This window comes from Plasmodium berghei, assembly GCF_900002375.2.
Source record: "Plasmodium berghei ANKA genome assembly, chromosome: 9".
Classification (NCBI taxonomy): Eukaryota; Apicomplexa; class Aconoidasida; order Haemosporida; family Plasmodiidae; genus Plasmodium; species Plasmodium berghei.
Window position 1 is genome coordinate 1,575,826 of NC_036167.2, and position 15,390 is coordinate 1,591,215.

General features: G+C 22.6%; 3 protein-coding genes, 2 non-coding genes and 1 pseudogene across 5 annotated transcripts, besides 1 other annotated feature; 4 read left to right on the plus strand and 2 right to left on the minus strand.

Annotated features, from left to right (window-relative positions):
* Nucleotides 1-348: 348 nt before the first annotated feature.
* Nucleotides 349-4,371, minus strand: PBANKA_0943500 (FeS cluster assembly protein SufD; the record flags this gene model as incomplete). Its single annotated transcript, XM_034565051.1, has 1 exon — nucleotides 349-4,371. One exon carries the CDS (start codon nucleotides 4,369-4,371, stop codon nucleotides 349-351), a length of 4,023 nt encoding a protein of 1,340 aa, XP_034421787.1.
* Nucleotides 4,372-5,026: 655 nt separating this feature from the next.
* On the plus strand, nucleotides 5,027-5,110 carry PBANKA_0943541. The gene has a single exon. It is a non-coding gene; the product is annotated as a tRNA-Leu (tRNA).
* A 553-nt stretch (nucleotides 5,111-5,663) lies between these two features.
* PBANKA_0943561 lies at nucleotides 5,664-5,735 on the minus strand. Its single transcript has one exon. It is a non-coding gene; the product is annotated as a tRNA-Gly (tRNA).
* A 2,565-nt stretch (nucleotides 5,736-8,300) lies between these two features.
* On the plus strand, nucleotides 8,301-8,958 carry PBANKA_0943600 (60S acidic ribosomal protein P1, putative; the record flags this gene model as incomplete). The annotated part of the gene is made up of 2 exons (XM_034565053.1): nucleotides 8,301-8,500; nucleotides 8,799-8,958. 2 exons carry the CDS (start codon nucleotides 8,301-8,303, stop codon nucleotides 8,956-8,958), a joined length of 360 nt encoding a protein of 119 aa, XP_034421788.1.
* Nucleotides 8,959-10,547: 1,589 nt separating this feature from the next.
* On the plus strand, nucleotides 10,548-11,324 carry PBANKA_0943700 (fam-b protein; the record flags this gene model as incomplete). The annotated part of the gene is made up of 1 exon (XM_034565054.1): nucleotides 10,548-11,324. One exon carries the CDS (start codon nucleotides 10,548-10,550, stop codon nucleotides 11,322-11,324), a length of 777 nt encoding a protein of 258 aa, XP_034421789.1.
* Nucleotides 11,325-13,546: 2,222 nt separating this feature from the next.
* On the plus strand, nucleotides 13,547-14,737 carry PBANKA_0943800 (annotated as a pseudogene).
* Nucleotides 13,547-14,737: a sequence feature (BIR protein, pseudogene;~PIR protein, pseudogene).
* Nucleotides 14,738-15,390: the final 653 nt, after the last annotated feature.

The window sequence follows — 15,390 nt, forward strand, 5'->3', positions numbered from 1 at the left end:
GATGAAGTTTAAAAAATATTTTCTACATTTTTTGGAAGTGATTAATTTTTTTTAATTAACATTGAGAGTTAAAAACATTTAACGCTAATAAATTTATAAACTCAAAAAAATAATAAAGTGTAATAAACAAAATATAATATATTATCAAAAAAGGAAAACAAAAATATAGCAAACAAAACAAAATATATTAAAAAATAAGAAAAAATATATGCTAGGAAGAAAAAGGAATACACATTTACATGTGTATGCCGATAGTATATATTTATATGAATATTTTGGGTTCAACATTTTTAAAGGTATATAGACACCAATGTGCTGCATGGAATATATAATTTTATCATAAGATAATTATAGATTAGTCATACGTAATATTTTTTTTGATTCGTCTTTGTACTTTTGAGAAAATTTGAAGATTTTCTGATAAACTTTATTTTTAAGATTTTCATCAGGCACATGTTCAAGAATCTCATTTACAAAAGCTTTCATCATAATTCGTCTTGCAATATTTGTATCAATTCCTCTTGACATTAATGAGAAAATTGGTTCCTCCTCTAAATCACTTATAGTTGCTCCATGGTTAGCTTCTTCTATATCACTTGGTATAATTTCTAATGTTGGTATAGCTACGGCACTAGCACCGAGGTTTAATAAAACCGATCTGCATAATGTGTTTAATTTAGCTTTGATTGCATTTCTTTCAATTCTTCCTCTACTCCTCCAAACTGAATGTGCTGTATCCGAAACCAGGGATTTAAATAATTGATCTGTTTGCATAGAAGAATGCTCATGATGAAACATTTCATATTGACTTATATTTTGCTTACCTTCTAACAAAGATAAACCATAGCTTTGTTGCTTGGATCCCTGGCTTCCTTCAATTTGTAAATTAACACGTGATGATAAACTCCCCAAAAGTATATCAACAAATTTATAATTGGAGTTTATTCCATTTTGTACAGAAACATTATGAAAATACCATGCACTTTTCCCTAATTCTTGCGATAAAATATGATTAACCTTCGAATTTTGTTCTAAATATATTCTTGAAAGGGCATTAACCATACCTCCATTATTATTATTTAATGATATATGTGATTCGTGAATATTTATTTTGCTATTTTCTTTAATATATAGGACTAATCGCGGGTTTGTTATTGGGTTGTGTATAGAATTTGTTATTTCGTTTTTTTTGTAGTTATTATTCTTTTGAATATTATTTGTGATAGAGTTCGGTTCATTTCCTTTATCATCTTGATGATTTATTTCCACATTTGAATTGGTGGCTTGATCATTTTGAAGTAGGTTATCACTAGTTTCGTGATCCTCATCTTCATTATATATTTCATCGGATGGTTGTTTTTTTTCCAAATTCGGTGATTGTTTATCAGTTGGAATATTTTCATAAACTACATAAGATTGATCGTTTTGTAAATTTTCATCTTCATTTTTTGAAGTGGATATAAATATAATATGAAAAAATTTATCACTCAAATCTATATCTTTATCTAGATAAAGAACTGCGCAATCTTTAATCGAGGCTAAGTTTAATGCAGAAAATTTAGCCATACCAAAATCGCTTTTTCTATAATCATAAATTGGGTAATCATTATCAAATTTTCTCGATTGTTTTCCGATTTGACCTCGAACAAATGGCTGAGTATTTTTTTTATACCAGTTTGTGTGTTCTGGTATGAAATATAATTCTTTATTTATCAAATATTCAACTTCTGGGTCTTTTATATTAAAAAAACTACCTACGAATATTTTTGACGTTGTTTTTTTTTCACCATTTGGGCCAACCTGTTCATTTTCACGTTGTTCTGTGGCATCTAAATCGTTACCTTTCCCTTCATTCGACTCGTTTTTTTCTTTAAGTTCTTGATTTAACTTTTTTAAAATGCTTATATCATCGGATAATATTTCGTCAATTATTCCATCCCTTACAACAAGAGTATAAAATGCCTTTTTGTGTTTTTCTTTCAATTTATTTACTGTTGATTGTTCATTATTGGTTTCAGTATCTGGATTATTTCCCTTAACATCATATTGTGTTTCTCTTTTTTCATCAGTTGATACATTATATGTTATCTTATCTGTTTGCAAAATGTTGGATTCAGCATTTTTTTTATGTGTTTTTTTATCGTTAAGGTAATTTCTAAAGTTGGGATTATTCTTGTCATCGTGTTGAGTATTATCTTTTCCGTGCTCCTGGCAATTTATTTGAGTATATTGATCAGAATGGTGTTTTTCATTCTGATTTGTTGACTCTACTATTTTCATTTTGAAATTAGATAACTCTTCTTTTGAAATATTTCTTAAACTTATACTTGTGTCAAAATTTTGTTTATAAAAAAATTTTAAATTTACTTGTTGCCTCCATGCTTCTAATTTTCTATTAGGTGTTGGGATTTCACTATATGCATTTTTTCCAGAATTTTGTAAAATTTTCCATAAACAATATTTAGGGGCATCAATATTTAGATATATTTTTGGTACAGGCACTTGATTAAGTGCTTCAATTATTTCTCCATTTTGATCATATTTCCATAATTTAATAAAATCAGTATCTTCTAAGATATTTTCATTATATTTATTTTTAAAAATTTGAATTTTATCGTCAAATAAGTTTTTTTTATGGGTAAGATGACGTGATATTTCTCTATCCAATTCATTGTCGTAATTGTCATTAATCTCGTTCTTTGTATTTTCCTTTTTTTTTAAATTCTCATCAGAGGAAATTTTCCCATTAAGTTTAATATTATCTTCAAAGTTGACAAAAGTTTGTGGGGAGTTTACATCCTCATAATGGTAGTCAGCATTTTGAGGAGTAGCTTGGTCTGTTTTATAATAAGAATTTATAAATGAACCACTATCCTGAGAACTTCTTTCTTCATATTTTTGTGAAGATGGTTTGGTATTATTATTATTGTGTTTAAGGGAATTGTGAGTATTTAATTGTATTAGTTTATCCTTTAGCTGATCAAATTTGTCAATTATATAATCTGTTTCTATAGCAGTTTTGTCCCTTATAAGTATTTGCAGTGTGTACAAATTTAATAAAAAGTTAAGATTGTGAAAAAAGTGTTGATTGTAAGAAGAGGATATTTTGATCAAATCGTTAAAGTATATATTTCTTTTAACATCTGTTGGAGTATTAAATGAATATATTTTATTTCTTTCTTTGCCAAATGTATCAATATTACGACTACTAAATCCACTAGTTGTTAAAAAATTTATAGGTGAATTATTATAACATTTTGTAGAATTAAGATTAGGTGAAACAAATTTGGGTTCAGTAGATATATCTTCTTCATATGTTATTAATTTAGGAACATAATAATCATATTCATAAAAGTGAATTTGTTTATTTATTGGATTTTTATATTTGTATTTATATTTATATATTAAATATGGTTTATTATTTTTTTTCCATTCATTTATATCAAATAATTCATTATTTTTTATAAAATTATTTACACTTTCAACATTTTGATATTCATTGTTATGTAAATTTGATATATAATCATAGACTAATGTTACTTTATAATTTTTGTTTTTATTTTGTATTAAAAAATCATCAATGGAATAATTCGGCATGGGTTCTCGGTTATTTTGTGATATTACATCGGTATCATTTTGTTCATCTAATTCATATGTATATTTTTCATACAATTCTTCATATTTTCTAAGATACTTTTTCAAATATTTATTTTTTCCATTATTCTTATATTTTGTTGATAAGTAATTAATAAAAAGTAATTTGGGTTTTGTAAAGCCATAATTGATATATATGCTCATATAAGGGGGGGATTGCTTATCTACTTTTGCAGATTTGGATTTTATATGTTTGTGTAACTTTTTTGAGTTAATCCATTTATATAAACTTGTTAAAATTTTAAAATTTATCGGATTTCCATTAAGGTAGCATCTTTTGTTTATGTGCTTTGTATATAGATCTTTCTCTGTATTTTCTTTATTCTTTGTATTATATTTAGAAATAATTATTTCATTATAATTATTATTTTCTATTGGTAAGTTTTCGTATTTTTCATGAAGGCCATTACCAAAATGAATTATATGAATCTCGTTTTTGTTTTTATTAAGATAATATTTATCTTCTGATCGATCAGATAAATATATGTTTTGTGGGGGGCTACATTGCACATTTAATTTATCTGATTTATTTACTTCTTTTTTTATTTGATTTTTCGTTGCTTCTTTTCTTTTCACTTCTACCGTTTTTCTAAGATTCGTATTGTGTATGCATAAAGTATTCAAGTTTTTACACTTGACACAATTAAAATGATTTATGAAGTAATTATTTAATAGCAAGAAAACAAGCATACGTTTTAGTAGAGTTATATTAGGCATATTTTCGTTTTATTATAAAAAAATTTTAATAAATGTAGCATTAAAGCTATCCAAAAGAAAGTGTATAATATTTTTGGTGGAGACGGGGATAAATACACAGATGTGTGCTTACTGAAGTAGTTTATTATATTGTATCATTTTTGCACGTTACTTTGATAGTCAAATATAATTGAAATATTAGTTAATATAAAATGAAAAGTGATACATTCCCATGTATATATATGCATATATGGGTCAGTTATTTATTGTATTTCTACGCATAGGCATCTTAAAAATAAACCTCAAAATATTGCTAAATTTACGAAATTAAATAATTTAAAAAATATTTCTCACTTTAAAAAAAACAAAAAATAATAAAAAATAAAAACACTAAAAATAAAGATGGATAATACTGAAAAATGGTATAGGTTACAGGGTTACAATTATTATAGAAACGTAACAAAAAAGCTAACAAAAATAATTTAAAATGGGTTTATTTTAAAGGTGAATAGGAAAAAGAACAAAAAATATGTATAATGGAGAAATATAATAAAAAATAAAAATGTAATTATTTTAAAAAATAATATATATAATAGTATATATGTATGGAAATATCTTAATTGTATAGATTAAAATGTTTTTATTAATAATTTTAAAGCATGCAATACTAAACTAAGCACGGATGGCTGAGTGGTCTAAAGCGTCAGACTCAAGATCTGATGAACGTAAGTTCGCATGGGTTCGAACCCCATTTCGTGCATTTTAAATAAAGTTTTAAAAATTTTAATTTTCTCCATAGAATCAAAACATAATTTAATATAGGATCAATAAATAATATGTTATGTTTAAAAATATGATAAGATTATCACTATTTTATATTTATAAAAAAAAAAAATTGATGATAATAAAATTTGTTTTGATTTATATATTATATTAACAATAAAATTATATCCTTATTACGTTTATTAACATTCATTATATGTGCATAATATTATTTTAAAGATGAGAGGGTTATTTATCCCATGGCAAATAAAATTAAAAATATTTACCCATAATATAACAATATACATACAAGGAGAAATCTTATGCCGATATTGCATAAGTAACTAATAAATTTCTTGAGTTTTTTGATTATTTTATAAAATGGTTTTAGTGATATGTAGAAAATATAATAGGCTTAAAATATTTTTTTTTTGAATATTTTCTTGATTTCGTTATTTTGTATAAAATAAAAATTCATTCATGGTTAAACATTCAAAAAAAACTGAATGAAAAAACATAAGAAAAAAATTATTTATTGGGTTTTTTTTATTTGCGTCAACCGGGAGTCGAACCCGGGTCACCTGCTTGGAAGGCAGGTATCATGGCCGTTAGACTATTGACGCTACAATTATTAATTATTAGTGATCTTATCATAAGTATATATATAAATATAACATTGTTAATTTTTATTATATAGGTACAAAATTTTTAATATTTGCAACAATATATAATATTTCTAAACTCTTAAGCATGCAATGTAAACAGCTTAATTAGTAGCATATAATATCATTCTATATTTATATTAAATAATATCCATGTATTTAGAAAAATTGTACAAAGAAGAATATTTTTTATTATTAGTTATACTCATAAAATATATATTTCTGTTATTTAGGGGTATATTAAATATTAAAACAAGAAAAAATTGTTTCATTGGAACATTTCTTAATTTTTTATTTGTAATAATTTTGATATATCTTTAATTATATCAATTGTATTTACATAAATGATTTACATATTAATTATAAAATTAAAAGATATTATTTGAAACTAATCACAAGTACATATTACATATATACACACATGTAGTATACCTCCTTTGGTAAATGAGTATGTATTTTAATAAAGCTAAAAAATATAAGAGTATATTAAAAAGTCAATATTACAATTATTATATTTGAATGATATGAATAAAAATATTAAGAATTTTTATATTATGAATTAAATTTTTCTAGAAATAAAAATACATGTCTGTAATGTTGCACATCCATATTACAAACAAATGTGTTATTTTTTTTTAGTAAATTAACAAAATCATTAAAATATATAATTTGAAAAGGGTGATATGATAAAGCGTTGAGAAGAATACATAAACTTTGTAATATATATATTTTTTATATCATCTTTTCGTTAATTCAAATCATATATGCAAATCATAGGTAACATATCGTGTGTAAAATATATTAATAGTATGATGTATGTGTTATAATAAATTAAAGGATGGAAACTTATGGCATTAAAATTTTATAATATAGGCATTATGAAATATTTATTCTTAAAAAATGGGAAAATATGCAATTAATATTTTACTCGTCTCGTATTATTTTTATTTTCCCAAAAAACGCATTAATCATTAATGTTGTATTAATATGTACAAAATATTACGAAAAAAATTATAAATTATATTTATCCTTCATATGTAGCATATCAAAAAATTAACTAATAATAATTTAGTATTGCTATATATTTATTTTTATAAGTTAGACTAGTGAAAAACGATTTCAATAGGCGATAATGTATTATAATCATTTAATTATAACTTTATTTGATTTCAATTTATTATAAAATTTAAATAGTTGCTATATAATGGATAATTAAGGTTTTTATTTTTAGCTATATGTGTAAGCTTAATAGCCGGTATAAGAAAATATAACTAATTAGCACGCTGCGTTTTCCTTGTAAAATTTAAATATGTTTGCATATGCCTGTTATTTTGTTGTAATAAATATGATATATGAAAACAAATAAGAAAAATAGTTATAGTAATTTATTTAGCAATAATGTACAAAAATAATATGCGATTTAAGCTGATATGCGATACATATATGAATACCAACATATTTTAATTATCCAATATATTTAAAATAACCTTAAAGTTTACAAGAGACCTTGCGGGTTGTGTTATGTTTGAGTTTTAATAAACCGTTTTATGGATACTAAACGCCTCATAATCAGTTATATCAGTTTATAGCGCTTTATAATTAATCTATAATATAATGTTAAATAGAATATGCAAAATATAAAATTTGTGAACAAAAAATGTATGTATGGTTCCTAATAATTTTATTTGCTTTTATGTTGAATTATTAGCAATACTTTTTAACATAAATATATATGATTCATTTGTAGCAGTTAAAAAACATCGAATAAAATTATTTAATTTATTTTACATATCTTTTTGTAATTTGTATTATAATGTTTTTATATTATTTATTTTATTCGTAAAAGTAAATAAAAATGCAAAAAAAAAAATAGGAATTATGTTATATATATAAAATAAAAAAATGATGACGTGTTTTTTAATATAAACCTGAAATATACTGAGATAAGGGTTTGATAATAAGTAATATATTAATTATTAACATATATGCGTGATTATTATCTATAATTGTTTTAAATGGCTTAATATAATAATATTAATGTTTAACTAAAAATCCAAAAATATTTCCAAATATTTTGAATAATATGTTGTTTGGGTCAATCGGCTATGTATCTATATTTATGTAATTACTTACATAATACCATAGTATAGCACTTGAAAAATATAACCTCTTTGATACACTAATATAATATTTATGTAACGCGTACTTTTTATTTTATTTATTTTTTATATAAAGCGTATTAATTTAATACATATATGTACATTAAAATGCATTATTTTTATTTCGTCATAAATATGGCATTAATCTTTAAGAGGAATATTATATATAATAATCATTATATGCATATATAAAAATAAGTTTAAAATTTTTTTATATAATGTAAATTAAAAAAAAAATAATAATAAATATTTGCAATTATAGAGCATATGTAATTATTACAACATTAATTTTTTTTAATTAAATATATTTCATTGAATTTCAAAATATTATTATTTTCCAAAAATTTAATTATATAAACAGAAGAAAATGGCAGCCGTCCCAGTAGCAGAATTACCTGAATGCGAAAAACAGGAACTTTTATGTACCTACGCAGCTTTAATATTGCATGAAGAAAAAATGAGTATAACTAATGAAAATATCGTAAAGCTTATTAAAAAATCAAACAATACAGTTTTACCATACTTACCAATGCTTTTTGAAAAGGCATTAAAAGGAAAAGATATTGAGTAAGTAGAAGAATATATAGGAACAGAAAATTTTATATACATTGATTATTTATTTATGAATGTATATGACTAAGGCTTCATGGCTCTTGAAGTATTATGGAGTATATGTATTTGCATGTGTATTATATATTATAATTAGAAGCTTAATATATGTATATTCATTGGATGCAATATATTGGGCATACTATGCATTACATATACTATAACATATCGTAAAGGAATAGAGTATTATATAATTTTGTATGCATATGTATCTATTTTAATATAAATTTATATATGATATGCTTATTGTTTGCAGGGGATTATTAAGCAACTTAAGTGTTGGTGGAGGTGCTCCAGCAGCTTCTGCACAAGTTGCCACTGAAACGGCGGATGATGGTAAAAAGGACTCTAAAAAAGAAGAGAAAGTAGAAGAGGAAGAAGAAGAAGATGATTTAGGTTTTTCATTATTCGGTTAGACTTATTACAAAATTTAATAGGAAAGGATTTAGGAAAATAGGACTCTAAGCTTGTAGAAGAAAGGCTATTGATGTATTTATTATGTAATAATAGTAATAATAACAGTATGTATTTTTTCTTCCACATTTTTATAAATAGAAAAGAAATTATGTCCATTTACATAAAATATGTAAATGTAATTACATATATATATATATATATAATTTTTTTTATTATATTAATTTTTTAAAACTTTGAGGAAGTAAAAAAAAATATATTATCATTATTGTAAAGTAAAATGTGACAAAACTTTTACATTATGCATATTATTTTTATGTATAATTAAAATATTGAAAATAACGAAAAGATTATATATGTGCTATAAGCATATATTAAATTTTTTAATAATAAATAAACAATGGTAATGTTTTATTGCATTGACGTTTTTTATATTCAAATGTAATAATAAGTTATAAGAAAATATAAAATTGTCTTATTATAAGTTAATATATCGAAACCAGGGTGTAACATATGAAGATGCAAAAATGATTGCATATGTCTACCCCATTTTTTTGGAACAATAATACGCTCCGTAATAAATTAGCAAGGATATAGAAATATATATCACATTTATTAAAGTATAACATTAAGTGTCATCAAAAAATAACACATCGTTAGAAAAAATATACTTTTTATTCCTAATTAAGTGGGCACAAAAAAATGGATGATAAATAACAGCAAACTGTTTATATATTACTGAAAATGGCAACATAGAATTTTTATCTTATAAAATTCCTTATAAATATTAAAACGTGCGCTTATGTCTAGTTATGTATATTTAATTTTAAGGAAAGATATATGTTATGTAAATAGCATATGCATATATATATAGCACACGATGAAGTCGTTTTAGTATAGCTTTTTATGTGGTGAATTCAAATGATGATTAAAATATAAATTGTAATATTATTGTATTTTGAATGAATATAACAGTTCCTTATATGTATATTAATTTATTCATAAATCTTAGGATATACAAAGTAATAAATATAATTTTTTTGAGAATGAATATCAAGGCATATTTGCATCCTATATACAATAAATCTATTTAATAAGTAAATAAATAAATAATATTAAAAACTGCACATCCGATATTTTAAAAAATATTGTGAATCAATTATTATCGGATCTTTGGGATATGCTAAAAATCTAAGTTATTTATTTCCGTTGCTAATTGAGCATATGTTATTCTTCATTTACATGCTAATTGAGTATATATTATTCTTCATTTATATGCTAATTGAGCATGTGTTATTCTTCATTTATATGCTAATTTTACATAACCTTTATATTATTATTATTATTATTATTGTTGTTGTTGTTGTTATTATTATTATTATTACTTATTATTAATATCATTATTATTATTATATGTATTTATAAAAGATTTACGTTAAATTTAAGAAACAATAAGCTTGACGATATGTAAATATATTAATCCATGCTAATATAAATTTTATTTCTTTGAAGTATTAATAAGATATAAGAAAAGAGAAGAAAATATATTCTCAAAAAAATTCGATAAATTTTAGAAATAATAGGTCCTAACATGCAAGACGCCAGTTTAGACATAAATGATTTTTATGATTCAAGTTTGAGCATTTTGGATAAGTATAATGACGGCAATTATGATGGAGAAGAAAACATATATACTAAACAAATTATAAACTTTCACCAAACAAATTTTGAATATAGTGATACATCATCCAAATTAAAAGATATAGAGGATGTGAGAGAATTCATTAATGAAATTACGAGCGAGTTAGAAATATCGAAAAAAGAAAACGATAATAATAGGGAATATGAAATAGCAGTGGAACAAAATATAGACAAAAGGCTAGTAAAAAAGGATATAGATCTCCTTATATCAAGTTGTGAAAATTTAAAAGAACTGAAACATAGTGAACATATCTTGGATATAGATGTTAATAACTTTGAAAAAAAATATAATGAAGTTATTTCAGGAAATAATTATAATATAGTCAAGTGTAATTCAAAATTTGATGAAACGTTCAAACGTTTCTTGAAGAGTCATGCATTAATCCTTCCAGTTGTATTATTGTGTTTAATTTCAGGAGGGTTCGCAATTCCATTTGTTATTTTATCAGTACATAAAACGGGATACACCATTAATAAGCTGTTTAAACTCATAAAGATACTCAAAAAAAGATCGAAATATAAAATAAAAAAATTGAAGACCAAACACGTAAAACAACCAGAGTCATCTATTAAAGAGCCCACAGACGGTTCCAACAATATAACATCTGGTCAAGGAACTGAACATCACCCTTCTGCAATAAATGTAAAAGAAGATATATGGAAATAGCATCTTCAAGATATATATTTAATGAACACAAATCAATTGCATTTTCAGTTATAGTTATTGTAATACCCATTACTTTAGCTATTATGTATAAGGTAAATAAAAATAAAACTACTAAATAGAAAATTAAAAAATATCTATTACGCAAATTTTGTATATGCATAAAAAAGAAAACAGCTATATATTTTTATTGTTTTTATGTTAGTATTTATATTATGGATGTGGAAAAAATCGAAGAGAAAAAAAACAAGAAAAAGCTTATAAATTTACTTTCTGGAAAGAAAACTGAAAAGACAGTTATAAATTAATCTATTCAAAAAAAATAGACTACAAAATCTATAAATTCCATTTATGTAGAAAATTTTTCATTATTAAATATGCACAAACTTATGTAGCCCGACCCTGCACCATTTATTAATTTAATTTTTCATTAATTTTTCTTGTTTATAAAAGAAAAGATGATTATTTTGAATAATAAATATAATCAACAACTTTTATTTTGTGTTTCAGATTTAATGAATCTGACTTTAAAACACTATATAAGTATTAAAAATGAAAATAAGCAAATTCGTTTATCATTATTATAGGTAAATAAACTCATAAGTATAATTAAAAAATATATTTATCTGTAATATTATAATATAAATATATATTTTTTAATAATCTATATAAAACGATGATGTTTAACCGATTAATTTGTTTTTCATTGTAATATTTTTCTATAATTATAAGAATAACAGTAATTACTAATATAATAAATGCCTAAAAAATATATATTATATAAAATAATTTATTATTGAAAAAATTCATAATAATATTTTTAAAAAATGTAATCAGTTCCCCCTAAATCCTTGTTATATGTTGCATACAATTGTTTTCTATAAATATTCAGTAAAAAAGATATAAAAATGGATGTTTCCTATAATTAACAACTATATTATTGAAATAACAAATCAATAACATATAATAATACATTATAAATATATCAATGTTATATTCTTGTTAAAGATCCCATTTTGGATATGTGATTTTATATTCTAAAAAATTGGATAAATAGAGAAAGGTTAAAGACTCAATTAGAATTAAGTGTCTTTTATTATTCCATATTATATTATTATTTTTTATTGAATAATCATTTTTAATCTAAAACAACATTACGTTATCATAGAATTAATAAAATATAGAATTTTTAATAAATTACTTGAATGCATATGCATTGATAACTATAACAATAAATATATGATATAAGAATGAGCATTACATAACAACTAACGAATATATATATAAATTTATATATTAAAAGAGAAAATATATCTTGTCTCTCTCCTCTTAAAGGGAAATATAACAACATAATTATGCATATTTTTCTATTATACTTTAAATTTGCATCAATAGTTATTTATATGTTAATATTTAATATTTACTAAGTGTTATTTTAAAAACAATTTACATTCAAAGGCTTATTTAAACATATAAATATCTTAATAATTACAGGTTCGGTGCTAATTGTTGTTTTAAACCATGGAAAAGATGTGCAAAATATATTATAAAATTACCAAATAAGGTATATTTCTAAATTGAAGTATATAGGAATAAAAATAAAGTTATCGGATTCATTAAAATGAATTATGAATTTATCTATATTAAATAAAAATAATATTAAATTTATATAATTTTCATAGAAAATGAGCCATGTAGCTTAATTTAAAAATGCTATTATTTTAGAAAAAACTATATTATATATTATAAGAATCGAGTATATAAGTATTTAATATATTTTAAAAAATAACCATTTATATACTTTTAAGGATTATAGCAATAATATATTTCTTAATTGTTTCGATTTTTTCAATATATTAGTTTTGGAGCGCCATTTATTAAAACAAAAGATATAACGTATATTTTCTATATTAAATCATATGTATAAGAAGATATATTCTAAACTCATTACAATGTTACTTTAATTTTTATAATATTGTTCATATGAATGCTATTAAGGATAATAATTTATGTAAAATTGTATTTATATATATATGGTAAAAAATTTATTAACCCCCCCCCCAAAATAAGGCAATTTATCTAACTACCATAATGTTATTATATTGTTCCATATTATCTTTAAATTAATATCAAAAATGATAATAACATGCTTAACCACAGATAATTTTATATTAAAGTTCAATTATTTTGTCATTTATTAAGCATAAAATATATAAAATAATGTGATGTTACATAATGTACATATTACAAACAAAATAAAATTACAATCGATAATAACCTGGTATCTGCATTTTTTAATAAAATTTGCTTTTCCTTGTATTTGTTGATATTATATAAGCTATATAATTCATTAAATTTGATTTTATAAGTGTTTCATTAACATATATTTTTATTATACTTTTTTAAATGTTTTCTTAGTGTGGAAGATTTCGTAGTTTGAGAAACTATACCCCCGATGAATTAGGGAAAACTACAACACTCGATTTTCATAATAATGGGAAAATTAAGAATTACTTCCTAATGGAAGTTCAGGAAACACTAAAGAATGTAAGACTGATTTCGATAAAATTAAGGCTGTATGTTTATGGTTGTTTGAGCAACTGTTTGTGAAAAATCAAAAAATATCAATATTGTTGAATGCATTATTATATGGTTAAGTTATAAACTAAATCAAAAGACGTATGAAGGAATCACCAATCTAAATGATTTTTATACTAAATATATAGAAAATAATATACATTATATTAATTGTAAACAAGATGGTAAAGATTGTAGTGACTCATAAAAAAAATAACTGGATATACAAATTACAAGTGAATCATAGATAAAAAAAGGTTGTTGAACATTAATTTTGAGTATATTCCTAAATTTTATGATGCATTTAAACCATTATGTGCATGTATAATGAACTTGATACAAGCAAGCCAACATGTAAGAAATATTTAGAAAATGGTGAAGAATTTGTTAAAAAGCACGAAAAACTTAACAATCCTAATAATACTAAAGATAGCGCCTACTATAAAGTATTGTATACATTATCAAATGATTATAATAATTTTAAAAAATATTGTGATAATAGCGTTGATTGTAACGATACACCACTCCTTCCAGAGATAAAAACAACACAAAATTCTGTACAAAATTCTGAACTGAGCTTTGAAGATACATCATCAAGTTCGTCGATAACAAACAAATTAATTCCAGTTTTATCGATAATTGTTGCAATACCAATATTCTTGGAAATTGTTTATAAGATAAATAATAAGGGATTTATAAATTATTTTCGTGATTACTTATATGTGATTATCAAAAAATATATAATATGTTTACCATTTTTATATTAGTATTCGTTATTTGGATTTCGAAAAAAATGTAAAAAAATAAAGAAGAAAATTAATATAAGACTCGAAGAGTAATGGCTATCTCAGGAATAGTAATAATGATTGATATATGTTAAGAAATTGTCTATTTGAAAATAAATAATTTTTTACCATAATTATTGGGTATATAAGAATAATTAAATAATATAATCAATAATATATAATTTTATATATGTATAGTTATAATATTTTTGTACTCCTTTTGTATAATTTTTAAACAGTTTTTATGTTGTGTGTCAGGGTTATGCTTGTGAATCCCATATTCGGGTTAGGGCTATATGTTACATTGCATTTCATTTTTTATAATTTGATAACATTTATTAGTTTAAAGAATTGTTTTAAATATATATAGGAAATAAATTATTAAAATATGTAAAGGATAAGTTGTAGTTTTTAATATTTATATTAAGTGTAAATATGTAAGAAAAAGTTAGGATGAATATTACTCTGAAAAGGAGCAATAAAGAAATATATTTTTGATAAATTATAAGAATTGCATTTCGTGTTAATATAATTTAATGTTAAATGTGTTGAACTATGTACTTTTTGTATTTTATTGTTAATTTATGGTTAATGGTTTATGGGGCAATTGGTCGAATATTGGGATCGATGTAGAAAGATGACTCCCCAGTATAGATTTGGTTCTATAAGAGAAAGCTGATTTAAATAATTACAATATATAATATGAG